This window comes from Simochromis diagramma, unplaced genomic scaffold, assembly GCF_900408965.1.
Source record: "Simochromis diagramma unplaced genomic scaffold, fSimDia1.1 OVJJ01000567.1, whole genome shotgun sequence".
Taxonomy (NCBI): domain Eukaryota; kingdom Metazoa; phylum Chordata; class Actinopteri; order Cichliformes; family Cichlidae; genus Simochromis; species Simochromis diagramma.
In genome coordinates this window covers 361,268-388,673 of record NW_024386973.1, presented here as the reverse complement: position 1 = coordinate 388,673, position 27,406 = coordinate 361,268, and the positions used below count along the sequence as shown (strand labels likewise).

The 27,406-nt window shown below is 47.0% G+C and overlaps 1 protein-coding gene across 2 annotated transcripts in view; it reads right to left on the bottom strand.

Moving 5' to 3' along the window:
• The window catches only part of dipk1c (divergent protein kinase domain 1C), a 42,576-nt gene that overhangs the window by 7,672 nt on the left and 7,498 nt on the right, over positions 1 to 27,406 (bottom strand). The window contains exons 3-6 of one of the 2 annotated variants that reach the window (XM_040039488.1): positions 4,815 to 5,018; positions 4,677 to 4,730; positions 4,424 to 4,605; positions 2,110 to 2,431 (exon numbers count right to left, since the gene is read on the bottom strand). In XM_040039488.1, the coding sequence (XP_039895422.1) occupies positions 2,110 to 2,431; positions 4,424 to 4,605; positions 4,677 to 4,730; positions 4,815 to 5,018 (762 nt within the window). The remainder of the gene's footprint in view (positions 1 to 2,109; positions 2,432 to 4,423; positions 4,606 to 4,676; positions 4,731 to 4,814; positions 5,019 to 27,406) is intronic. The other variant, XM_040039489.1, reaches the window with a different exon arrangement.

Here is a 27,406-nt window from a genome sequence, read left to right as displayed (position 1 = left end):
CGTCTCAAACTCACATCTTTCTCTCCTGAGCTTGTGAGATTTTTCTTTCATATTTATGACGTCAAACTGAAGTTTGGAGGGTTTTCTTGGAGTAACAATCTGCCGGTCTGTATTATTTAAATCAGCCCTGATGCAGGAGAGACGCACTGACAGGACGCTCGTTTGCTTCTGGCCCGACAGAGATGAAGATCTTCCACAGGCAGTTTCATTTTTTACAAACAGCTTTGATCATCTGGAACTATTTTCTGCGGTGGATTAATCGTCACGCCGTGCGGTGTGTGTTGATGTCCTGGATTATATTACCAGTTTGTAAGCAGCAGCGTGTCTCTGTGGCACAGAGCCTGGCAGTGCTCGGGAGGTCTGCTGGAAATAATCTGCAGATAAAAATCTCTTTAACGAGATGAAATGACTCCACTCACACCTGGAGTAAACGAGCGCAGGCTGCACGGTGGTTTTACGGTGCTGGCATTATTAAGTGAGGGCAGTTAAACATGTTCCATGTCAGCACTTTGACAGGAAAAACATTAATCCTGCAAAACCGGGAGAACAATTTTGAGCCTCTGCTTTACTTGACTTTTGTTGGCGCTACAAACGCCTCATTTTTTCCCTTTAACTGCTCATTTTCCAGCGATCAGGGGCCGAACAATGAGAGATAAAATAGCTTAGACTGAGCTGTGATTGTTGGCTGGAGTCCAGCGCCGACCTGAAGTGCTGCTGATTTAACGACAAACCATAAAAGCTTCAGATAACGCTGAGAAAACAAACCCTGCTCGGTTCCCTCCATCCAGACGCTCCGGCTCTGATTTATGACCGCAGGAAAAACACCAAAGTCCACTTCTCATTCTAGAGTAAGCAAGCTTATACTTTTAATTTTAACATTACAGATATTAATAAAGACGGATGAGAAGTTTGATCACGGGGTGATTAATGGGGACTTGGAGATGAGGACGTCTGGCTCCAGCTCATGGAAAACTTTATTTTTAGTCTTTCGTGTGACTGATGGGCCGAGGATCCATCAGAGGTGACAGCCGCTGGATTTGAATCCAGGCACGAGAACAAAGATGCTGAGATTATTTCATCTTTCTCAGAGTTCGGGGATCTTGTTGGGTTTGAGGGTTGAACAAATGAACAATCATCAAAAATCATCAACAGTCCAAAAACTCCACCCTCCAAGGTCTCCGTGTCCTCGTTCATGTCTGGACTGCTTCCAGGCTGGTGCCCGTTCCTGGAAATCCCCTCTATCGTTTCCCTCTGTGAGGCCTTCACTCAGGCACGACCTCCACCCTGGACTTTATTTCAATGGTGTCCGTCAAGTTGCAGGGCGGTAAATCTCAGCCTTCATACAGGAACAGACTGCTGCACACGGCATCAGTGTGCTCTAAAATCATTGGCCTGCCTGTCAGAACTCCGGCACAGGTTTTCAGCCAACAGGCCCTCAGACAGGCAGCCAAAATCATCAACAACCCCTCTCACATTCTTCACCCCGCATTTCAATGCCTCCCCTCTGGGCGACGCCTCTGCTGCATTTCCTGCAGGACTGAGAGGAGGAGGAGCGCCACCATTGTCCCCAAAGCAGCTCTGCTTTTTAACTCCTGCCGATAAGAACATTTCCCACACCAGAAACATAAACTAGTCTCTTTTTACACTGCTGACACTTTACTCACTTACAGTTATTTATTCACCTTTCAGTCACTTTTGTGTATATACTGTATATTCTGTGTATCTTAATTGCCCCTTGGGGATAAATAAAGTCTTTCTGATTCTGATAATGTGCGTGAATGTCCTCACAAAGACAGAAGTACCCAGGTGTGTGTTTGCACAATGACCTTCTCTCCCCAGCAGCAGCGTCACCTCTTCTTCCTTTAGCTAAAAAAAATCTGTTCAAGAAAAACCTCACGTAATCCGCCGTCCAGCATCTGATTTCCATCTTTGCTCTAATAGCTTTCTAAAAACACGTCCCTTTTATCTCTTTTCTCCCAGCTCCCTGCTCTGCTTTCATCCTTCTTACGTTCATTATATCCTCAGCCAGCATTAAGGCCATTCAGCCCTCCTCCGTGGTTTCTGAGTCACTGCGAGGACAAAGCAGAGTGAGCGTGTTCAAAGTCACACCTGAGGACTTACCGTGAGGTCCTTCCTGATGGCAAAGTTCTCCGGTTTGATGTCGCAGAGGTGTAGCTTGTGGGTGAAGTCATTGTCAAAGTGCCACACCATGTCCAGGAAGCTCAGCGCGATGCGGTGCATCATCTCTCGGGCCGTCCACCTGGCTCGGTCTCCGCCTTCACCCTGATCCTTAACCTCAGAAATGGCCACGTCATCCAGGGAAAAGATGTTCTGGTCCCAGGCGTGCCCGGCTGAGAGGTACTCCACAGCGTAGAAGTGACCACAGGAGCCCAGCACCTTGGCCACGTGGGTGCTGAGGTCCTGCAGCACTCTGGAGACCAGAGGGAACAGAAAGCAGATACAATGAGGCCAAAGTGATGTCACAGGAAGTCATCATCAGGACAAACATGGAGACAATGAGCTGAAAACTGATAAAACAAGTGTCTTTACTCAGAAGAAGGTTTAAGCTCCAGAGAAGAGTCCGTACTGGATCTGTTACACTGATCTGTGGACCAGACTCTACCAGAGATATCATGAAGTCTTTCTTCATAACTAAACTGAGGTGTTCTGGCAGTATCGGGGTCATTCCTAAATCCCAGTTCTTTTGATTTATATATATTATGTTTGTTCCATCATATATCTGTGAGCGCCACGCTACGTTCTCAGTTTGTGTTTGTGATGGATGGATGGACACATGGATGGATGGAGGAAGTTGGATAGATGGATGGATGGCCACATGTTGGATCGATGGATGCACGGATCGATGGATGTATGGATGGATTAATGGATGGATGGATGGATGCATGGATCGATGGATGCATGGATGGATGGATGGATGGATGGACACGTGGATGGACACATGTTGGATTGATGGATGGAGGAAGTTGGATAGATAGATGGACAGATGTTGGTTGGATGGATGCATGGATGGATGGATGAATTGATGTTGGATGGATGGATGGATGGACACATGTTGGATGGATGGATGCACAGATCGATGGATGGATGGACAGATGTTGGTTGGATGGATGGATGGATTACACTTGTTTCTTTGTACAGAGAAATGCTGCTGTGCTGTATGTAGATTGGATAAGCCTGCTGGGTCACACACACGTGATGGTCCAGTGTTCATGCTTCATGACCTGTTTTTGGTGCAGAGTGAGAACTTTGTGCATGAACGTAGCTCCACCAGTCTAAGTGGAAATGTGCAACCTCGCTCATCTGTGCTTTTGTACCCCTTCACAGTCGCGGTCTGTGCACACAGAGGTTTGCACGTTTCCAGCAGTGGATCCGTCTTTGTGGACCGAGCAGTTTTGGTTCGTTACCTTCTGGTAACTTGAGTTCTTGAACTTGAAGGAATCATCACGGATGAAAATCTGGAGACCACACAGGTGTTTTTATCTGATCTCGTTTATGAGCCATTACTTTACTTCCTGTCTGTTTGGGGGCATGCTGACTGTCGTCTACTCCAGGAAATACAGCAGCGTGTCCTTCACACAGGCTTCTTTCAGTAAAACTAAACTAACCCACTAAGCTGTAACAGCCTCGGCTGTCTAACCACGCCTCTCTGTCTCCTCCCTCCTGCTCAGTGAAGGTGAACAGAGCTCAGACACCAAAACACTTGAGTGTGAACACATTTGTACCAGTGATGTAAAATAATGTTCTCTATAAAACAGCCGGTGATGAATGAGTTCTTCTTCAGGTGGGGATAAAATGTGGAAAAGACTTTTAATCAGCTGCAGCTCGATGAGAGCTGATATCAGACTCTGTGGTGTCTGACCTGCAGAGCTCCACATTCACACAGCTGCTTTCCTCCATTTGTCACTGCAGCAGCACAGGTCACCTCCACTCACTGCTTTTACTTTTGGATGCCAGCCTGCCGGTGTCTGAACGTCTCTCAGACTGAAGCTAATTTCACTCGTTTTTATTTTGTTCTCCAGTTGTGCTCATGAAAAATCAGACATTTTAAAAGTGAAACGTGAACAAAGAATCCAGGACTAAAACGTTTTTTTAAATATTCTTTTGGTCATTTTTCTTTAGGGTTAAAACTCAGAGACAAAACATGACATATTTCAGCTGCTTCACAGGAAAAATCACAAAATGTTTTACTTTGAAAGTAAACTTTGGCAGTAAAAATGGAAGTCCTGTCTGTGCTGTCAGGTTCTCAGGTAAACCCCTGAACCTCGAACTCGATTTAAACCCTCGATTAAACAGGCGAGCATCGATCTTCAATAAATGCATCTGTTTATTGGAGCATCTCAGAACCTCAGGAAGAGTCAAACATACTGACACCATCCAAATCCTCCACCTGTTCAGGGTTTACCTGAGGAAGGTGTACTCCTCCTGCTGCAGCAGGGCCCAGAGCGAGGCCAGCTCCGCTCTTGAGTAACTCATCTCTCTGTTTTTCAGCTTTTTGCCCAAAAGTCTGGCCAGGGAGCTGTTGTTCACTCCTCCTCCTCTGTCTTCATCCTCGTTCTCCTCAGCCAGCCCCAGGGAGTTTCGTACCTGAGGTGACAGGAAGTGAAGTTTGACTCATAGAAACTTTGACTCGTCAGCACCAAACTGAAGCCGCTTACCTCCAGAGTGGCGTAAAAGACGACATCGAGCGGGGAGAGCTCTTCGGCTGCGTCCTGTGGGGGCGAGGACAAGCAGGAGAGTTATTTTAAAAAGAGGCGCCCTTCCAGAGCGAGTGGGCACGAGGGTGGTGACATCACCTGGTAGTCCAGAATTCCCAGAGGCTCGTAGGAGGAGAAGTTCTCCAGCTTGGACTTGAGGATGATGGGGCTTCCTCTCCAGCGCGCCTCGATCACCTTCTTCCCGTTCTCGTAGTAGAGGCAGCGTTTGTACTCGACCAGGCCGAGCACGCACAGGTCCTCGCACATGTCGCCCGTCACCGAGCCCTCGCTGAACTCCAGACACTGAGACACAGAGCAGAGGTCAAAGGTCACTCGGCAACATCTTTTCATTCAGTCTGATAATGTTCCTTTCAGCAGCTCCGCAGTTCCCCTGCAGCGAGCACGCAAAACATTAAAAACCAGCTGTCAGCAGGTTTTACAATGAAAATATTAAAACCCTGAATATTTATTCATGTTAACTAATACTTTTATTTATTCATGAACTTAAATTTATGACTTTAATCTCAGAAAACACAAGATTTGTTTCTGCTCTCTTAGAAAATCTAACTTTTCCTCAAATATTTATGACTTTAATCACACATGATGTCATATTTTGTCCTAATAACTTCTCAGACATTCTGAGCTTCAGCTTTACTTCAACTTTCTGCTGTAGGATTTCAAAGTAATCTGACTGAACTGTGATGATGGGCGAGAAGTGATGACAACAGTCTAAAGTTTGGTCATCAGTTGACTTTAAAGACCAAAGAAAATAAAGTTCATGGCAGCAAATCGCTGTTTGCCTCACTCCCCTGATTCTTTCCTATCTCTAACAATTTAGTGAACTTCTCTAACAACCAAGATTGGGTCTTGAATAGAAGGACTCGTCAATATGCGTGTGAGTGGGTATACCAGGGTGGATGGTCGGCTCTTTGCTGAATAACTATCGGCAGAATTGAGTCAGCTTCTACTAGCGAGGATTCATATCTGCGAATTAGATGGAGAAGATGAAAGTTAAGTTTAGTCATCATTGCCTTAAGACAAGATATATTTAAGTTATGGCGCAAATCGGCTGTGTATGCTCATCAATCTTCCCCTCCTCGATTTTTTTTTCTATTTGACCAACCAACAAACCCCTCCTGACGATGCAATTATGAATGTATCACCCACCCACACAAAAAAAGACACCACAACACACTGCACCACACCCACACACCCCATGCACACGACCCAACAACCCCCAGACAAACCCCCCCCACGCACCCACACCACCACAAACACCACACCACCGGACACACAACGCACCCCCCCGACAACACCCACACAACTCCACCAACACAGACACACACGAAACCAATTATTTTCGCCCACATCAGCCCCCACCCCACCCCACGCAATAACACTGTATTTCTACACGCACCACACTTTTTATACACTACAAACTAGACATCAAACTAACACTTTCACTCACACCACACGCTACACACACAAAGCACACTTTGCTAAACGCACAACAACACACATAACCAAAACTATACGAAACCTTAAACACTTTTTTCCCCCACGCTTCCTGATTTCTTTTTCCTAATCTCTGAAACCCTGCAGGAGACGATCTCACATCTGAGTGAGAGAACTGGACGTGCACACCACACACACCCACACCACGCGCGACCACACACACACACACCACACACACACACACACACCACACACACACGCACACACACCACACACACACACACACACGCACACACACACACACTGTGTCTGAGCAGCTCAGTGTCCGGAGGTGTGAGCGTCGGGTTGTTCTTCTCGGGGATTAGGCGGTTAATCCTCTCTGCTCACATTCCAACACAAACATCAGTCGGTAAGAAGCTCAGAGGCCCAGACCGACTTCACAATCGCACACCTGCACCTGCCGCTGCCCGCCATGCCATAGCTCTTACTCTTACATTACCTGCGCTTTAAAACCCAACTTTAATAAATCAAATCCTCACATCACTTCGCACAGGGACGAGAAATTTATGCTCCCAGAGGAGCCACAATCAGAGACTCTCTGTTTAAGGCTTCTGCACGATGCTTCTGTCTGATACCTGTCAGTGACAAATTCATTTATTTTGATTTATAAACTCTTGGTCTTGCATATCTCCTGTGTTGCTCTCAATAAACAAAGATGTTTCCATCATGAAGTGATGCTTAAAATTCAGCAGAAGTTGAAGTGAGGGATGCTCAGGAATAGTTAATAGTTATTTATCTCCTGCTGGACCACAGCGCTGTGCAGCTGAATAAAAAATAAAAGTATGAAAATGAAGCTGAGACGGTAACGTGAGTCGTGTTAGGGAGGCAGGAAGTGCAGGAGACAGAAAAGCGGAGGACGAGATAGCGCAGGAGGACAGATAAGGCGGGCAGGTATGCAGACGGGTTAATTGGCCCGGGAGAGAGAGGCCCTGATAACGGCTGATGACAGCAGAGCGATGATGAACGAGCCTTCATCCTCTCAGCGTCCCACGGTTAACATGCTGAAGGGGAGAGTTTAGATAACGGGATGTTCAGCCCTTCGTCTGTTTCCTGACTCATAAACATCTGCACATGGTTCATAAATCCCGATGAGAGCGGATGGTGACGTCTCTGTGAGGTGCTTGGCTCAAAGTGACACTGAGCAGGCTGTTGGAGACCGGAGTCAGCTGCTTTCACACCGACCGTGGGAAAAGCAGCACTCACAGGGATTTAAAGGATGTGAAGCTTCCAGGAATAAAACCTCAGAGAAGACGGCCTTCATGCTGGATGGGAGTCGCTGACATTTTAGCTTTGAAATCTTTCTGCTTCAGCACGCCAGAATTCAAAGGTGTCACTCAGTTTTAATATCACCAGAGATGGTTACTGCCCATTACAGTAATTACAATTACAGATTACATATAATTTAATTTATGCTTGATGCATAAAGTTAAAAGATTAACTAATAAAACAAATTTTAAAAGGAGACTTTTTCATTTGATTACATTTTATGTGATGGATTATGGAGAAAAAGTAGAATTGGGCTGAAAGATCTATCGCTTTATTACCTATTCAGGTTGTAAATCATGTTTTTAAAAGGTAACTAAGTAACTAATTACTTTTGAAAATAAGTTATCAGTAAAGTAATGGGATTACTTTTTGGTGGAAGTAATCAGTAATTAGTTGCTGATTATTTTTTTCAAGTAACTTGACCAACACTGAATATCACAGCCACAAACTCTGAAGTCCACGAAAATGTACAAAACATTCAAAGCAAGCTGTGCTCAGACTATTTTCACATCACTCTTATTCCCAAAGATGATAGATGGATGGATGTTGGATGGATGGAAGGACGGATGGATGGATTAATGGATGATGGATGGTGGATGTTGGATGGATGATGGATGGACAGATGGATGGATGTTGGATGGATGATGGATGGGATTGGATGGAAGTGGATGGATATGGTGGTGGATGTGTGGATGGATGGGTGGATGCTGGATGGATGGGTGGATTGGATGGATGGATGGATGGATGGATGGATGGATGGATGGATGGATGGATTCATGGATGGATGCTGGATGGATGGGTGGATGCTGGATGGATGATGGATGGATTAATGGATGGATGGACGGATGGATGAATGGATGATGGATGATGGATGGACAGATGGATGGATGGATTCATGGATGGATGGATGGATGGATGGACGGATGGATGAATGGATGATGGATGGATGCTGGATGGATGGATTAATGGATGGATGGATGGATGTTGGATGGATGGGTGGATGCTGGATGGATGGATGGATGGATGGATGCATGGATGGATGCTGGATGGATGGGTGGATGCTGGATGGATGATGGATGGATTAATGGATGGATGGACGGATGGATGAATGGATGATGGATGATGGATGGACAGATGGATGGATGGATTCATGGATGGATGGATGGATGGATGGACGGATGGATGAATGGATGATGGATGGATGCTGGATGGATGGGTGGATGCTGGATGGATGGATGGATGGATGGATGTTGGATGGATGGATGGATGGATGATGGATGGATTAATGGATGATGGATGGACGGATGGATGGTGATCAGGTGTGAATTTAAACCCAGACCAGGATCTTCTCACAAACCTGACCGTGTTTAGTGCCAACTGACAGCAAAATGAAAAAGTGAATGATCCAGTGGAGGAAAGCTAAACTGAGTTAAACACATCCAGCTCCTCACACGATCCAAACTGCTGCCTGCTGCAGTCACACGTAAGCTTAAAGTCTGTGAACAGGACGATTATGTGACTGCACAGAGGAGCATCAGAGCGCCAGGAGACGAGATCGTTATGATGTTAGTCCTCTCTGTGTTGCAGAGATCTCAGACTTGGAGCCGGATGCTGCAGAAACGAGATTCACGTCAGAAACAAACTGAGATACTGCTGCACAAACAGCAACTCAGCTCGAACTTTCAGACTCATTTTATTTTATGTTTGTAGTTCATAATTAACCTGCAGTAAGATCAGTACACTGTCTTATGGTGAACACAGAGTTTCTGATGCCCGGGTTTGATGCTCAGGCAGCAGAAGCATGGATGGTAAAACTGAGACCTCAGAGACTCAAACAGAAACGATTTCATCGATTCTGAGAAAAAATTCATGAGAAGCTGCAGCTGGAGGCTGACTCTGTAAGCGTCCTGCATACCTGAAATATCCACAGCACCTCCCCCGCCTCACCTGCATCCCTCAGCTGCTACTCAGATAAAAGCTGTGTGTGTGTGTGTGTGTGTGTGTGTGTGTGTGTGTGTGTGTGTGTGTGTGTGTGTGTGTGTGTGTGTGTGTTTGTGTGTTGATTGACTCAACAGGTGTGGGAGGGGAGCTGTTGAGAGCCAAAGGAGGCTCAGCAATTATCGCCCCCCCTCCTCCCTTTTTAGTTCCTGCTGTCTCTCTTCACTGTGAATGATAACCACTGTGTGTGTGTGTGTGTGTGTGTGTGTGTGTGTGTGTGTGTGTGTGTGTGTGTGTGTGTGTGTGTGTGTGAGACAGGCGGAGGGTAAACTGCTGATGTGTGAAATCACAGATGTAATGTTTGCTTCACGCTGACGGGTCGCTCTGCATCGGTCATGTTTCCAGAGTCCTGACACTGGAAACATTAGAAACTCTCACACAGGTGTGTGTGGACACTGTATTTAAACTTGTACTGTCAGAGCGCCCTCGGCAACACAAATACATCCTGATGTCGTGGCGCAGACATCAGATATGATCCATTTGTTTGTGTTTGTTCTGCTTTAAAATGATTTATTTTCATTGAAAGTGCTTTTTATGAATTTTTACTTTCACTGTCTTCACCCAGGGCCCCTCACAGCTGCCAAACATGTGGGTGAAAGAGCGACTTCAGCCTGAACCCTGATCCTTCTGCTGAAGCTGGCCAATCACAGGAAAGGAAACTGAAAAATGAGAATCAAACTACGTCTTTCCTCATGAGCTGGAAAACCGAGGGGACAGAGTTCCAGAGTGGTGTGTGCTGGGTCTCAGAGGCCGGCGTGGTGGAGCAGGATCAGGGGCCTCCAGCTTTAACACTGTGCTGTTTTAGGATGACTTCACACTGGGCACATCGCCATGGTAACCTGTGCTGCAGAAAACCACCACCCACTGACAGAGCGGCTTCCTGGAAAACTGCAGCATCCCTGCTGGGAGAGCCTGAGCACCTCGAGGTGCAGGCAGCAACCGGGCAGCCACGCTCGCTGTGACTGAACGGCGGCACGGAGCATGCTGGAGACACGAGCGCACGTGTGCGTTTGAACGATGCTTCTCCGCACGAAGCTCTGAGATTCACAGCGAGATGCTGCAGCGCTCGGAGCGAGTCGTCTTCCCATCAGGGAGGGAAGGCCTTCATGCTGCGGCGATGCGAGGAGCAACCTCAGAGTCCTATGAGACCATCTGAGTGCAGCGCGCTTTAAATACACAGTTTCTCCCTCTCTGGCTACAACTCTGAACTCCTTCATGTGTTTACAGTTTAACACGAGGCTGAAATCATCGTACACACTGAAGAAAACATCCAATCAAAGCAAAACGCTGACTGTCATCTTTCACCTCGCACCGTCGCTCTGCTGATGGTAGAGCTGTGTCCTGTGGGCGTGACTCGTCATGTTGATGACCACCTTCCTGAGCCTGCACAGCCTGATCTCAGAGCAGCTGAAGCCAGATCACAGAAACACGGCGCGTGCTCAGCGATGGTCATCCTGTCAGTTCTTCCACCATCGTCAGACAGTCAGAGCAAACTGCCCGGCTAAATCTGAGAGTCATTTGCTACAACAACACACACAACAGAAGGCCTACCAGGAGGTGATCAAATGAGAAGCTTCCCACAGCAGGGATGAGTGTGACCGATTGTTTCTCTCACTATGACAAACTGTTCCTGCAGAGAATCAGCTGCTTTATGTCCGCCATGTTTTTACTCTCGCCAATTAGTCGCCAGCCTGGAAGTATTCAAGAACATGGCTCAAATTTCAACCAGTGAAAAGGTTTGTTTTCCTGGGTGAAGTGATGAAATGTTAGCTCCTTTAGTTTCACTGCCTCGCAGACACCGCAGATAAATACTTCTTGTTATAATCGTGCCACACAGCGCCCCGCCCTCCATGGAGGCTCTTAACTCCTTCAGACCTCTGTCACCTGTGTCCTTGGATTCAATTTCAGGTTCACACTCAAAGCAGAGCCAGAAAAGGTCTTGGACATACAACGAGAAAGTAATTACCATGGCAACAGCCCCAAACCGCCCCCATTTGTAGTAATAATGGAAGCACTTAAACTCAAAGGGTGATCTTGAGGTTCCTTCCTGCCTCGGCGCCGGCCTTACTCGATGGGACCCTGAGCGGGACAAGGATCCCTGAGCCGAGTCCCCCCCCCGGACTCGTACATCTGGTCCCTCTGCTCTTATATCCGCTCTAATTCCCTGGATTTCCTCCACCCTACATCAGCTAACACTCTCCAGCTGCCTACAGACCTTCCTGCCCAGTTTAGAGGATCAGATTCCCTCCAAGTGTGAAGAGAAACGTGACTCCTGGAGTGAAAATGAGATCCAGATTCCACTTTTTAAATTGAAGCAGTTATTTAGCCCCATGTTTGAGGTGCACGATCAAACAAATGTATATGACTGTGACGTGAGCTGCTCTGTTGCTTTAGAAATACTTGAGAATATTTAGTACTTTTACTGTGCAGGGCGTTTCCCTCTGTAAAAGCATTTGTACTGACGGTGTAGAGTCTGTGAGGTGGATTTTGGGCCTCGGCACTGAAATCTGTCTCCACCTGAAACGACTTGTCCTCCTCGTTGTGAACAGCGCCCTCGGGTACACATTTCCCTCCTCTTCATCATTAGCCAGAGCAGCGTGTGTGCGAGCTGACACACGAGTGCGGTCGCCCACCAACCGGCCGCGGTCTTTAGTGCTCCATTCAGTCAGCACCTATAAAAACACTCACCTGCTCGTTGGCTAATTATGGAGGCTAACCGCTGCCAAAACACTCACGCTGTTAGCGTTAGTGTTAATGGCTCGGGGTGTGTACCTGTAAGTGTGTGTGGTGGGCGTTTATAGTGTGTTGTGGCCTGCGGCTGCCGGCTCATCGGCTGCGAGATCAGCCTACGCTTCCAGCGAGCTGACCCCGAGGTCAGCGGCTCCACCCACGCCGCGTGCATGCATCCATGCCGCGCACATGCATCCATGCCGCGCGCTCGCAGCGGTGAATACGAGCCATTCAGCCCACACCGCGCTCACCCTGCGGGCTGCAAAAGTCACACCATTGTTCTCGGAGTGTTCAGCGTGCTCAGCACAACAGGAGGTGCTGCTTTACACCGCCAGCCTGTGGGGATACTGTACCGACCTCTGACCTCCTGTCACCAGTGATAAATCGCTCGCTGACGCCTTTTTGAGAGCTTTTTCTTTTTTATAAGGCATCAGCATGGGAAGCTTCCTCTTTCTAATATACCACGGTTCAGAGGTCGCGGTTTGCTGCTGGCTTGCACAGTGTTGCTCAGAGGCTCTGGTGCATATAACAGAAACCCAGCAGCAGATTATCAGGGACTTCCTGATCACTCAAAGGTGTGTGTTTAGTTAGACCGAGCAGAGCCACACTGATCTCAGCTGGCACACCTTTGTGGAAGGACCAAAACGTTCATCCTTAAGTTTGCTCGATCACTTCACTTCTGCAGAATATTTTTAATTTGTTCCAACAGTTTCCATTTAAACGCTCCGGGCTCCTGATTCTTCAAAAACCTTGACAGCCTCTGCAAGTTCAGGCAGAAAAAGCTCCTGCGCGACGCGCTCGGCCCGTCACGGCCTCTGGGCTGAATAAACATAGGAATGTCATTAAAGCCTTTTAATGTTCCTCGTGTGTTTGGGCTTTGCTGTTATGGAATGTAATGGTGAGAGCACAACAACAAAGACCTCCTTTCACTAGAAACGAGACCAGAAACTTCTCGTCTTTCTCCGACTGCTCGCCAATGTCACACGAAGCGGAGGCGGAAGGCAGAATTAACCCAGTGTAAAGTACTGCGCTCACAGCTGACTGCAGCACGAGTAAAGAACAATACAACATGAAATGGATTTTAAGTGAAAGCTGGAAAACGCTGCAGAGATGTGAGGAAACATCTGCACTGAAACATTCAGGTCATGTAAACTTATTAAAACCTGATTAAACACCCTTTAAACAGGTAGCATTAGTTACTGTATCATTAAAGTCTTTCAGTGTTATTATAATGACAGTTTTGCTTTTATAGCTGTGCAGCTAAAAGAAACACGGCCAGAATGGGGAAAGATCCGAGCCAGAAATGAAAGAAAAAGACAAAGAACTGAAAAATAAAATGTTGACCATGGCTGTTTATCTCAGGAGGAATCCATAAATTAAGAGGAGTAAAAATTAAATAAAGATCTTGGAAGTTCAAACTAGAAGTAAAAGCCTGCAGTGACATTTAAAACCTGGCTGGCAGACCCCGAGTTCATTAATGATTCTTAATGATTCAGTCTGGAGCTCATTTACCTTCCGTGCTCATTTATTTCTGTCATTAGCTCGGCACGAGGCAGCCACATCAGCTCCCTGGACCGCTCTGCTGCTTGCTGGCTCGCTTCACCTGCTCCGGCGCTACATAAACAAGGATGAGATTCAGACGACAGCGACCGGCGGGCTCTTAATTGAAGCCAGCTGCAGCTTGGGGGGAGCTGAGAGCTGGAAGCTTCCTGAACAGCCACTGGGTGGATGTGAACATTGGTACACATGCAGCAGCTGAATTCAACAAAAACCAAACTACCAGAAGAATACCAGACAGAGCACCAGACCTGCTCCCAGAAACCAGCAGATCCACTGAGATTTAGTGTAATACTGGTTCAGATGGTGTCACAGATCAGGTCGTAGGTGTGGATGTAGCCCTGTGAAGACGCATCGGCCTGACCGTCTATTTGACTGTTTGTAATAATCAGAGGATGTACAGAGGATGTACTTCCTGAGGCAGCTGAAGAAATTCAACCTGCCAACACGGACGATGATGCAGTTCTACACTGCAATCATCGAGTCCATCCTCACCTCCTCCATCACCGTGTGGTACGCTGGAGCCACTATCAGGGACAAACAGAGACTGCAGCGTGTTGTGCGCTCTGCTGAGAAGGTGATTGGCTGCAGACTCCCATCTCTGCAGGACCTGTACACCTCCAGGACACTGGGGCGTGCAGCTCGGATCTCAGCTGACCCTTCTCACCCTGGACACAGTCTGTTTGACCTGCTCCCCTCAGGCAGGAGGCTCCGGTCCATTCGCACCAGAACCTCTCGCCATAAGAACAGTTTCTTCCCCTCTGCTGTTGGACACATGAACAATAACCATATGACTGTCCCCGCCACTAACACATGACCCTACGCTGTGTTCACTGCATCATTCCATAAATAAATCATAAGTCCAAAGAAGGGAACATAAAACTATAAACTACAGAAACAAGAGGTTGGAAACCCACTGAGGTGAAACGAGAGGACACAACGGCTGCATACACAAAGAAAGTGGAAACGCAGGGAGAACGAGACACAGCTGAACTAAATCACAGAAGACGAGACACGGAAAGCAAAAATAAAGGCAAACCACAAGGAATGCAGACTCAAAATAAAACAGGAAGTGACATAACTAAACTTGGAGATAACTCACGCATACATGATGGATGTCACTCTGATTTAAAACCAGCCAGCAGTCACCAGTGTTTCCTCCTGAGTGGATTCTGTTGTGACGCATGTTTGTCATTCACACGATGCGACTGCAGAATAAACTCTAACTGTAGGTGTCAAAATGAAGCTATGAAGCTCATTTATTCTAATGATCCTTCATCACATGCAGGAGGCCTGTGGACACTCACAGTTTATCTCACTGTTGGTCCTGTGGTCACCTGTGCCTTACTCTCCATCTACCTACCTCGTGTGTTTCTTATCCCTCTCTCTGCTTCCTTTATTCTGAAGCTTCATCCCACTGAGCTTTAGTTTCTGCTCTCCTCTGGTTCTCTCCTCAGGTTAGGTTTACCTGTACCTCATTATCGCTCTTCCTTAGACTCATGTCATTATCTCACCTCCCTCATGTTGTTGAGTTTCATTGTGGATTTTATTTTGGACTGGTCTGACAAAAACGGTCCAGCATAAACTCGAGCGTCTGGGGTCAAAGTCCCGCGTTTTAGCTTCTTCTCCATCTTAAAAGGCAGAATCTCTGCTTGTTCTGCGTTCATCACGATACAGCTCTGACCTGTAATTTCAGTACGTCACACACTGCAGTGTTAAAAAGTTGAGTACTTTTTTGGGCTTTATTTTGGTCCTTTTGTAACTTCGCAGCAGCAGGTTTGAAACCATTTCTCATGGTGCTAACGTACGCAGGCAGAGGTTGGACGCTCAGCGCCCCGGTGATGGTCGCCTGCTCTGACCGATAAACCAACGGTCCATTGAAGCGCGGCGCGGCACCATGACGCGGTCTGTATATCTCTCTCAGTCTGACAGCCTCTGAGGTCGTTAAGCTCTCTGAAGTGCCTGTGGTCACACAGCGTGTCGAGACTCACTCCGAGTGTCGGGGTGCTTATCGCGAACCCGAAGGCACAAAACTCAGAGCTCACCCTGCCGGAGCGTGCCTTGGTGCTGAATGTAAACAAATCCAATTAAAGCAGACTCGCCGCTGCCAGGACGCCTGCACAGAGACACACTGAACGTACACAGCGTGCACGTTTTCTTGGCTGCCACCTCTGCCTGCAGGCATCGCCTCGCATTTGAAGTACGGAGACAATACCGAACACCAATTACAGAAATATGTCTGAAGGGTGTTTCTCTCTTCAGATGAAATATTGTTGACGAGAACAATGACTGTTCCAGATTACACCAACTCACTGATGTGACTGAGTTCAGCAGTGTCTAAAGAAACGGAGTAAACTTCAGGTAGTTTTGAATGTTGCATACACGTTTTAGATCACAGAGCTCCATTTTCCAAATAATAAAGTCTGTTTTTAGACTGATTTCTTCTCGTCTTTCTTTCAGTCAGCGGCTGGCTTTAGGTCATCGGCTCTCCTGAAAATCAACTTGCGGAGACTTGAAATCTCTGATGAGGATTTCCTTGTTTTTGTCAAACATATCGGAGCATGGGCATGTTGCAGCAGGCGACTGTTATTAAGACCTCTTCCTCTTTTCTTCAGTTATGTGTTGAACTCCTGAGGCGTCTGATTTGTGCCACTTTCATCAACGACTCTTCAAGTTTCCTGGCTGCATACCAACACCCACTGTCGTTTATGTACGACGGACTCTTAAAGGAAATCTGATCTCACCTTGAGATCAAATTCTCCTTCAGTTTTCAAAGCATCTGCTCAATGACATCTGACAGGTTTTGCTTAAGGGCAGCAGCCTGCAGCTCTTCTGGAGGTACAGTGAGGTGTTTCCAAGCCTCAGACATGAGCAGATATAATCTCTTCAGCATGTTGTGGGATCAGTTCCAGGATCTTCTCCCAGCTGTACACACCTGGAACACCTCACCCAGGAGTGCAGGAGGTCTGATGTAGAACCATTTAAACTGACTGTTTTAAATATAGAGAACTGGTGCCTCCACTCTGAGCTCCTTCTGACTGACCAAGCGCTTCACTTCACCTCTGAAGGGACGACTGGGCCACAGGAAACTATAGAAGTTCAATGACATTTAGCAGCTTAAAGTGAAGGTGGGTGAAAACCTCTGTTTACAAAAAGTTAAACTGTTCAGAGAAGAACGACTTATTGTTGTGGTCACTACCCCACAGGTTGTAGCCACTGGTAAAGGTAGGACCACAGATCCACTGGTAAACTGAGAGCTTCATTGCTACGCTCTTTACAACAGACCAGTACTATGAGACCAATCTTTGCCATTGACAGACCTGTATGAAGGTTAAAATTAGCTATTTAAAAGCAGAAACTTCGTAGTTCTGATAGATCTGGTATTTATACCCACAGGGTACTGCATGTGTTGCCCTTCCAGTAGCCCTAGAATGGTTCAGATGGCACTCAAGTTCAAGCTCTCATCTATTTTCTGTTGCATTTCTCTCAGAGCACATTTGTTTAATATTGGGATCTCCATTAGCATTAGCATTAGCCTTAGCTATTCTTCCAAAAGAAAGCAGATAAAGAGGAAGACGAGGCAGTAACCACAGTCTGCATTAGACACAGCATTCAACAAGTTATTTTAATAAATGTTAGTTTAATTGTTTGGAGTTTGAAAGCATGTTAAACAGAGATCAGTGAGATAAAAAGATTTAATGTAATAGAAATCCTCTTAAAACTCATTTTACCTGCTGACATAGAGCTGCAATACTCGACTGTTCACACCTACATTTGTTGGCTGGATTTTGGGTAACAGTGAAAACAAATAAACCTTTAACGGTTAACATCAATCACATGACTGGTTGACAGTCATGTGATTGATGGTAAAATATTATAGCAGTTGGTGCATCAAAGCAGCGGTTCCAGAGAATACATCATATATGTTTGATACAACCGCAAAAGGTGACGTCCTGGGAATAAGAACAAGTTGGACCGGCTCCTCTTCTCCACCAACGGCTGTGAACGTCACACTACACCCGTCTCTAAATTCTGTTGAGGCGTTTACACATGCTCCGTGGTGTTGTGGTAAGAAAACAAGCGGCGACCTCGGGGGTTAAAAAATCACTTTGAAATGAAGCACCAAAGAGCTGCAGTTCCTCTAGCGTCCAGCAGAGGCTCCAGCAGTGAGTCGGTCTCCACAGCCTCCCAAACAGAACAGTTTGGTGTCTATAGATAATTTACCTTCATGATAACTGTACAGATATTTGCCCTTAATTCATCCTAATTTAATTTATCCTTAAAGTTTGCATTATTAGGGGCGTGGCCTTTGACTCACAGGTGGATGGTGACACAGGCGGCTGTAGCTGCTAGCTTCACCTGAATTGGACCTCTGGACTGTGTTTGTGCTGTTGGAGCCTTTCAGAGGCCAGTCAGAACCTCATAGATTCTGAAATTCTTTCAAAAATAGTGATGTAGTTGCTGCAGGATGGCAGTTTCACTGCAGAATGACACATGTGCTCAGCAACCTTGCTTTTATACAGAAATACAACCAGTTGGGCTGGTTAGCACAGACCGACTTTGCCAATGACGTTCGGAGACTTTTTGCCTCCCACCGTGTGTGCGATCACCTTGTGACCAAAACTGGTCCAGTACGGGTGTTACAGGTGTTGCATGGTTAACCCCAGCTGGTTGCCACAACTTCTGGCAATCAGTTGCTGAATGCAAGAAAGTTCAATGCAATCACCAGGTAACCACCAATTTCAGTTGTAAGTGATAATTTTAATATTGAGTGACAGAAAATAATTAGCACAGCCCTGAAAAGCACTGAGGTGTGAGAGTTACTGACTGGCATCAGCAGCATGTTTGAATAGAGCCACTCAACTTTCAACACTTCAGTCTTTCTAGGACTGCAGTTTGTACAGGGTGGGATGAGTCTATTCATACACACAACACCTACACACAGTTAATGTATGATTGAAAACATGGGGAGGAAGCCACACATGGAGCGGTTCATTTATGCAGGTGCAGTTTGTTGCTTTAGCATCCTTTGGAGGGCGGAGACTCCACGAGCCGTACAGCAGTCTGACACGAAGACGCAGTCAGAGCATCAGAGCCCCGTCCATCGTTACAGGAACTCTGAGCTTAAAGAGAGCGTGAGGAAGAGACGGGGTGCATGCAAACAGGGGAACAGCAAAGTGAGAGTACCTGCTCTGAGGTTAGTACGTCACACAGATCAGTTTTATATGAAGCAATGTGGGGGGAAAACACCACTGATGTTCAGCTGAGCCAAACATCAAACACAAAACACACACTGATGTCTGGCAGCTGCTGCCAAAAACTCACCTGAGCCAGATGCATTTTATTCTTTAGACTGACCTCCATCCAGATTTCACACTTAGAGCTTCTGTTTTTAACCTAAAATCATTTACAAGCTCTGAGACTTCGGGTTTAGGACTGTTTCCTTTAATGTGCCAACTCTGCTGCAGACACTTTGATTTGTCGCAGCAGGACGGTGTGAGTAACCCTCGACTGACCTAATGGGCTCACCTGCTCTTGAATTTTGAATCATGGATCAGCTGCTCCCACATTTGAAGCTGCCGAGGACCCCCTCCTGCTCCTGCAGCCTCCTCGTCCCCCTGCAGGAAGTGTTTCGGAGCCTCTGGTGTATCCGGCCCGACTCGTCCTGACCCCTGTGCTTTTGAGGGTTTGCGGTCCAGCTGTGAGAGCAGGTATGATTTTAAGCTAAATCACAGAAGGAAGTGTTTCAGATCATTGTTGCTTTTCAAACAGGAGCCGATGCTCTTCAGCCTGGAAGGGCTCAGTTGGGTTCATGTTCTCGCTGTGATTTCAGCCAGCAGCTAACTGAAAGCAGACTGAGGCTACGCCGCCGCAGTCTCTCCAGCCTCAGACCCATTTCTGCCTGCACGACTGTTAACCACGGCTATGTCATACGTCATGGCTGCATCATCTGAAAGACCAATTTTTCGAACAAAGTTTCAGTTTCCACAAGTTCGTCCGACTCCTTCACAATAAGAATCTTCTGTCTACCTAAACGCTGGACTATTAAGATCACTGGAAAACATTTTAGGATCAGTCCAAAGAGTGAACCTCAAACTTTGCACTGAAACGTGAAATTAACCATCTTCAGGGAAATGCTCTGACATGACTCAGCAGCTTTAACAGTTTTGCATTTCTGAACATGAAGAATAAGAAATGAATGAAATCCAGTGAAAAAAAGACTCAGAATACAAAATAAAGATGCATTTGAATCTTTTAATGAGACTGAAGAGGAATTCATCAGATCCTGAATCGATGACGAGGATCAAAACTTCAGAGCTGATCAAATGCCTGCCAGAGTCTTTTATTCTGAAAATCTCACTTGCTTTGATGCCGAACAGCAGATCAGAAAACTTGTTAGTGTGGATATTGTCAGGCGTGATCAGAGCGTGACACGTTCAAGTTCAGAGGCAGCGCCGGCGTTTGAACCGCCGTCGTTAGTTGCAGTGTTGGGCCAGCGCCGGCTTCAGAGAGAATCGCTGAGCCGCCGCCGTGCTGATGCGGTTCGGGCGGCTTTGTTGGGACCCTGCAGGCCTCCTCGTTGGTATGCGGCGCTCGTCTCCAGCTGAGCTGCTTTCTTTTTAAAGTGTCTGTTCTCTGCTTATCGCCTCCCCCACCCTCTCTACCCCCCTCTGACCCTCTGTTCTCCCTCCTTCTTCTTCTGCACATGAGTCTGAATACAGATCAAGAAACCGCCGCGCTGCTTCTCCATCCGAGCCCAGGACAAGCACGTCCTCTCATTACACAGCTAAAGGTGTGCAGACAGCCACAGCACATCACGTTTGTGCTAAACATAAGTGAGGTCAGGTGGCTTGATTTATTTTAGTCACCAACTCGTTAACTTTAGTTGGTCGTCCTTCACCTGCTGCTTTCCACACGCGTCCAGCGCTCGCTCAGGGAGACGCTAACCTGGTTATTTTATTCTCACTACAATTTACACGTCCCCAGAGGTTTAACTTCCTGTTTTGGGAATATGGCGGGTGCAAGGAGGCTCCCTGAGTGCGTTTCTGTAGAACCGATCATCCAAACCACACAACTGTTACATGATATCAAAGAAACCTGACCACCAGAGTGACGACAGTTTGTAAGAGCTTAAACTTCTGGGTCACTCAGAGTCCTGTTTGAGGGGTAAGACGGGCTTTTAGGGGTAAAGTTAGCACACTGTTCAGGTTTGATGCTTTTATAGCACTTTTCTACTAACTGAGCACTAAAAGCACTTTTTAGGACAAGCCACATTCATCGCTTCAGACAGCGCGCTACTGCAGTCGCTAAGTGCTTTCTGTCTCTGCGTGCATTGGAGGAAAACCAGGTTTGAGTGCAATCAGCTAGTGACCAAAGCAATCACCAGGACCTCAGCCATCAGGACGCTGCTGTAGTTTGTTAGAGGACAGACAGTGGCTGTAGGAGGAGGTAGAGCAGGTCCCCTGCTGATCGGAAGGTTAGTGGTTCGATCCCTGGCTCCTCCAGTCTGCATGCCAAGTATCCTTGGGTAAGATACTAACCCGAAGTTGCTCTCCGATGCATCCATCGGAGTGTGAATGTAGAAAGCACTAAGTACAGAGACAGTGCTTGTAAGATTGGGTGAATGTGGCATGTTGTATAGAGAGCTTTGAGTACTCCGGGAGAGCAGAAAAAGAGTTACGATTATATTTCAGTAGCACAAATGTTTCCTCAGTGGTACAGCGAGGGCCACACGTCTCTGAGGAACATTTACAGAAACTCAAACAGCAGCTGGAGTCACCTGAGAGCGCGAGCCGGACCGAGGAACAGAGCTGATTAAATTAGCAGTGATGCTAACTGAAGGTTAAACACATTCGTTTTCTGCTCTAACAGCTGCTAACTGCACACCGGGCCTCTACATCCACTCCCACTTTAATCATCATACATCATGTAGGAGCGATGGAGAGTCAGGAGAACAGGCTGAAGTGCAGATATTACAGGAGGTGACAGTGATCAACGCTGCTCCTATTAAACCTATGAAAAGCAGCCGTGATGAATTTGTCTGGAGATGTATAAATCACCTGAGCCTGAGGATTTACTGCGTCCGTTAGCTAATTACTCTGCTGCAGTGAGCTGACGAGCCTCCTGAAAAGTCTTCGGCATTGAAACCTGTGCGGTGTTTACGGCAAAGGCTGTGCTGCAGCTCCCTGACGATGCTTCTGAGTCATACAGAAAGTTTTTGTTTCATATCAGACGCCCACTGACTGCAGATCAGTTCAGACCAGGCTGACAGGAAGCTCATTAGCAAAGAGAAGCTGGACCTGCAGAGTAATTATCTCTGGCTCTGAAGCCAGCATGAAAGCAGTCTGCTCAGACTTTTATTGTTCATCATAACCAGGTGACATCATCATTCTTCACGTCTTTGCTGCTTTTGTATCAGTAACCAATAAAAACCTTCCATCATGGATGGGATGAAGCGACCGGAGACCCGGCCAATCACACCTCAGATGATGTCATTAAAAAGGGTAAACAGTACAAATACGGTCCCAAGGTCCAGCTCCACCTGTATCACCATCCAACTGTCAGTCAAAGAGGCCACGCCCCCAGAAATGCAAACTTTAACCCTAAATACAAATTAAACAGGTGGGTTATAAAAAGTTCTACCCACAGGCGTCTGTGGGCACTGACTCACTGCTGCCTCTGCTGGACGTTAGAGGAACTTGTGTTAAACGTGCGAGGATGTTGAGGATGCTCGGTGTAATCGTGCAGGTACCAGCACGCGCCTCGATTCTTCACCTGATTTAAAAACATAAAATCAGGTCTTAGTAAAAAGACGAATGAAGAAACCATCGACTCTAATCTGTCGACTGTTTCATTTCTCTTTACATACCAGCTGATGACTGACCTGTGTGTGTGTGTGTGTGTGTGTGTGTGCGTGTGTGTGTGTGTGCGTCTGTCTGTCTGTCTGTCTGTGTGTGTGTGCGTGCATGTGTGCGCGTGTGTGCGTGTGCATTCATCTCCTGAGCTGGTGATTACACAGGAAGCCTTCGATGGTTTTGGTGAATAACAATCAGTTTTCTCGCTGATTTACGAGGATTTGGCTGCAGGAGCTCGTGAGCTTCTTTCTCATCAGGTTCCATTTAAAACATTTTCTTTCTGCTCAGGTTTTTTTCTCCTTTTCAGTTTTCATCTCGCCTGTTTTTCCACTGACATTCAGCTTCTTTGAGCTCCCTGCTTATCAGTGTTTGGTTGATTTAGCACCTTCGTGCAGGCTTTGGTTCATTTTCATGCACCGACTTGAATATTTGATAAATATTTGACTATAAATTTTTTTAACAAGTCAAATCAAGTGAATTAAATTTTCCCTGTTCAAATGAAGAACAGAGTAAAATATAAATGACTGGCCTGCTCAAATACTCATCTCTCTACAGCGGTGGCTCCTGAATGTTGTGCTTTGATGCAAGCCCAGCTGGGCTGCAGGATGCTGCACGCTGGGACACGAAACCATTTTCCTGATTCACGGTGAACAAATGTAAAGAACAAACAAAAGCCGGGCTATAGACTAGGGTCTGAGGAGTCTCCTGCATGGGAACATGCACACCATGATCGCACTGGCACAGAGCACAGTTCAGCTGGACTCGGGCACATCTGGCACAACTACCGACCACACAGGACTTCACCGTGACACCGAGCTGAAGCTGCTGTTTGAGGCCATTAACAAAGATCTGCTCTCTGCCGAGTGTTTCCTCTCGCTCCAGCATGAGGTGCAGCTTAAACCGAATCCACAGGAAATGATCTCATCGGTGTCCTCCATATTTTCCATCCCTCTCTTGAACAGACGGCCTGAACCTGTTCGTCTGTGAGACTCATTCCCGTCATCTCTCTCTGTGGGGAGTCCAGCCTCCACTCAGAGGAAACGTTTCCAAACCTCTGACAGAATCAAACCTGAAACCTGCAGCTGTAAATCACCTGGATGGAGAACCAGGCCCGGGACTGACCTGCTGATTTATCAGCAGCTGCTGGATCCAACATCTGCACCTCCACAGCTGAACCACCAGAGAAGCCGACGTCTCGCATCTTATCATTTATTATTCTGTACTTTGTTTTAAAAACACAGTTTCACCCGGAGTTCATACCCTAAGCGCTCCTCCACCCTTCACACACAAACACCTTCCTGTGCTTTCACACCCGCCCTCCCCGCTCACCTGCCAGTCATCTTGTCATCAGGTGTCAGCCATCCCGTCGTTGGACGTGGCTGTCCTTGCTCTTGAGTCTCAGGCTTGTTTCACACAGACGGACTTATCCACGTTTCATAACCGAGTCCGTATTGGAACAAAGGAAAAGGCTAACGTCTCTGGGATGTACAACTTTGTTGCCTTTTTCCAACCTGGTTTATTTGATTAAATGTCAGGAATGCTGAGAAACGCCCGGGTTTTAGATTTGGCTGTTACTGCTGCAGTTTCATTTTTATCTTAAAGTGGCCAAAACAGTAAAATGTATAATATCAGAGCTCATCCAAGCTCTACAGAAATAAAGGGCCGGCGCACAAACAGCCGCTGTGAGATCATCACGGCTGTGTGAACCTGGACTGCAGCTTCTTCCTGCTGCTCTGCAGCTTCTTCCTGCTGCTCAGCGAGATCTACCTGACAGAAACACACCGGCACGTCTGTCTCTGACTGTCCGCACGTCTGACTGAGGGAGCGTCTGCACACGTTCGTCTGTTTGGACCTTTTCATTCCTGCACTCACCACAGGAGATCCCAGTTAGTGTGGCTGACTGGATCTGGCCTGGAGACGACCACACTGTGCCTAGCAGGCAGTTAGCATCCAGTCACCATCCAGTCAGACAAAGAGGCCACGCCCCCGTACCACTGTGTGTCAGGCTGTAAACGTGTTTATTTCTGCTGTAGATTTGTGCACTGACTGCTGGACAGCAGAGGAACTGATGGTGCTGGTGCTTCAGTGCAGCTTCATGTCCGGTCCTCCTGTAGATGAGCTGCAGACTTGAGAAAGAGCCGTGCAAACACTCACTAAACCCTTCAACCTTGATTCTGACTGATCAGAGGGTCTGGGGTGCGTCCCACAGCGCTGCAGCCTCTGCTTCTCTCATCATGTATAATTAGCTCTCCGAAAGGAGACCGTCATCTCTCAGCTGCATCACTGCAGCCATCGTGTCCACCACAGGACACCTTGTGCCTCAGGAGGCATCTGACAAGACCGCATTAAATTCTACCCGAGGATGAGATCATGCTGACTTACAAATCAGCTGCAGTCCAGTAAGATTCCTGTGCAGCCAACAGCCAGTGACAGACGGGACGTTTGACCTTCCTGACAGGACGAGCTAAGATGTTAAAACAAATGCAGCTGCTGCAGGTCGTGACCTTTAACACTCAGTTATAGTTATTATTTGACAGGTGAAGAAATGATCCAGCAGAGAAGGACACAGCTTTAAATCTCTACTGGACTTTAGCAGCTACATGTCTAGTAGAAACCTCACTGTGGACACTCACAGGTCAAAGTGTGCAACATGAAGTACGATATCAGTTTGGATTTGTGATGTTACAGCTGGAAATGGTACAAAACATCATACAAGCATAAACTAACAAGTTTGTTTATCGAGTGTTTGAGAAGAAACGCTGACCTGCACGTAAACCTTCTCTCTTAATTCCCCGTTAAGCAGCAGGCTGAATTAAAAAAGTGAGACAGGCCATAAAAAATGTGACGTCAGGTCATAAATAGGCAGAGGAATGCCAGAGACAAGCGAGGACACGGTTAGACGGAGCAGCAGATCCGCCTTCGGACTATAAATACTCAAAGGATCAACTGAAAGTTTCCTCCTTCAACACCACAGAGCCGACGTTCACCCGAGACTCGAGCGACCGGACGCATACGAAGAACAACAGTTTGTTTCTCCAGGTTCATCAGGTCTTTCATCAGATCAGTCTCATAATTACGGACGTCTGGAAAAACGGGACTTCTTCTACAGCGAAGAAAAGATGAAAGTTGTCATCGGTTAATTCAGATTTTTATGAATTTGAGTGTTTTTGTCATCTTTACACTCAAAGCCTGAACGTTGAGATCAGATCCAAGAAGAAATCCTGTTTTCTGCTTTCAGAAACCTGCCAGAAATAAAAAAAGATGCAGATCGCCTCTAATGTCAGTGTTACATCATAACTGATGTTGTTCTATTAATACAGGTGGGAGGCGGGCAGGTGAGGGCGGTTCCTGGTTGTTTGCTCTGCAGCAGGATCGATGATGGAGAGGACTTCATGGAAAGTTGAGTCTGTGATGAAACGATGCTTTTCTAAATCCCACAGGCAGGTCACGTCCTGCAGTAGGAAGTCTTTGGACAGCAGACGAATGAGTTTCCCATCGACATGGATGGAATTGCTGCAGGATCCCAAAATAAGAGCGTTTGTTTCCAGACCGAATGCCTCTGAGACTAACGAGTTTCCCAAGAGTGTATTTTTATCTCTGCTGTCCCAGGATGCTGCTCGGACACAAACCGTCCACACTGTTGAATCCTGCGCTGCAGTGACCGGGCGGCTGCAATAAAGCTGAGTCATCTTCTCAGGACCTCTAATGATCCTTTATTGCAGCTCATCTCAGCATAACTCTCTAATCCTTCATTATAATCCAGAGACACGTGCTGCTGATACCCGGCAGCATCAGGACATCTTCATGCCAAGTTTCCTTTACATTCATCACAACACTTTTTATTTAATCAGGAAGTGACACGCTGAGGACGAACAGCGTCGCCGGTGAGTGTGTCCCGGGTTAGGGTGCACCTGAAAAACTAAACCCTCACTGAGTTTGCAGCAAAGCACAATAATCACACAGAGCGCAATGTGGTGCTGGTGAAGTATCCACGTCGGGTGGAGGTGCAGAGGTTCTGTCTAGATCCTGAACTGCTCTTTATCTGTTATCATTTATTTCACAAACACATGCGGATGTTTTGTGTATCAAGATATGAAATAATCAGCAAGCAGCGTTCATGCTGGAGCAGCTCCACCATCAAAGACTGTAGAGCTGTAGCTGTAGAGATAAACGTGCGTGCGGTGGAGTCACTGCTGGTCACTGATGCTCAGATCGCGGTTTGGAGCTGTGTTTGCATCAGAGGCTCGAGGACTCTGCTGAATAGCAGCTTCAGCCCAGTCTGCTGTTGATCTGCTGCTCCAGTGGCCGGCGGAGAGGTTTGAGATGATCCACAGGAAGGAAGATGAGGGGGCGGAGGATTGACGGATGTTTGTTCAGGTTCCTACAACACCTGAAGCCTTTAAGCCTGAGCCGGAGAAATCCAGGCAGAAACTTCCAGCAGCATCAGCTGGATTAGTCGGTCAGAGGAAAACAGCCCGAGGTCGTCACATCCACCCTCTTGTTTCCCTGCTGGTTCAAAGCGTTGATGGTGGAGCTGCATCTGTGCTGCATTAGCAGCCCAACGAGCTTCTGGAAACACGAAACCTCTCGTTGCGTTCAGTCAGCTTGTTATTGGAGCCGGTCGCTGAACCTCGAAGACTTTTCAAACAACATGATGGATGGAGCAAAAGTGCTGCGTTGTTTGTTGACTCTGACTCTCTGCATTTATTTGGGATTTCATCAGTTTCCACTTTGGATCTCTGAGAGGTTTATAATCAGGCGGGGAGGCGG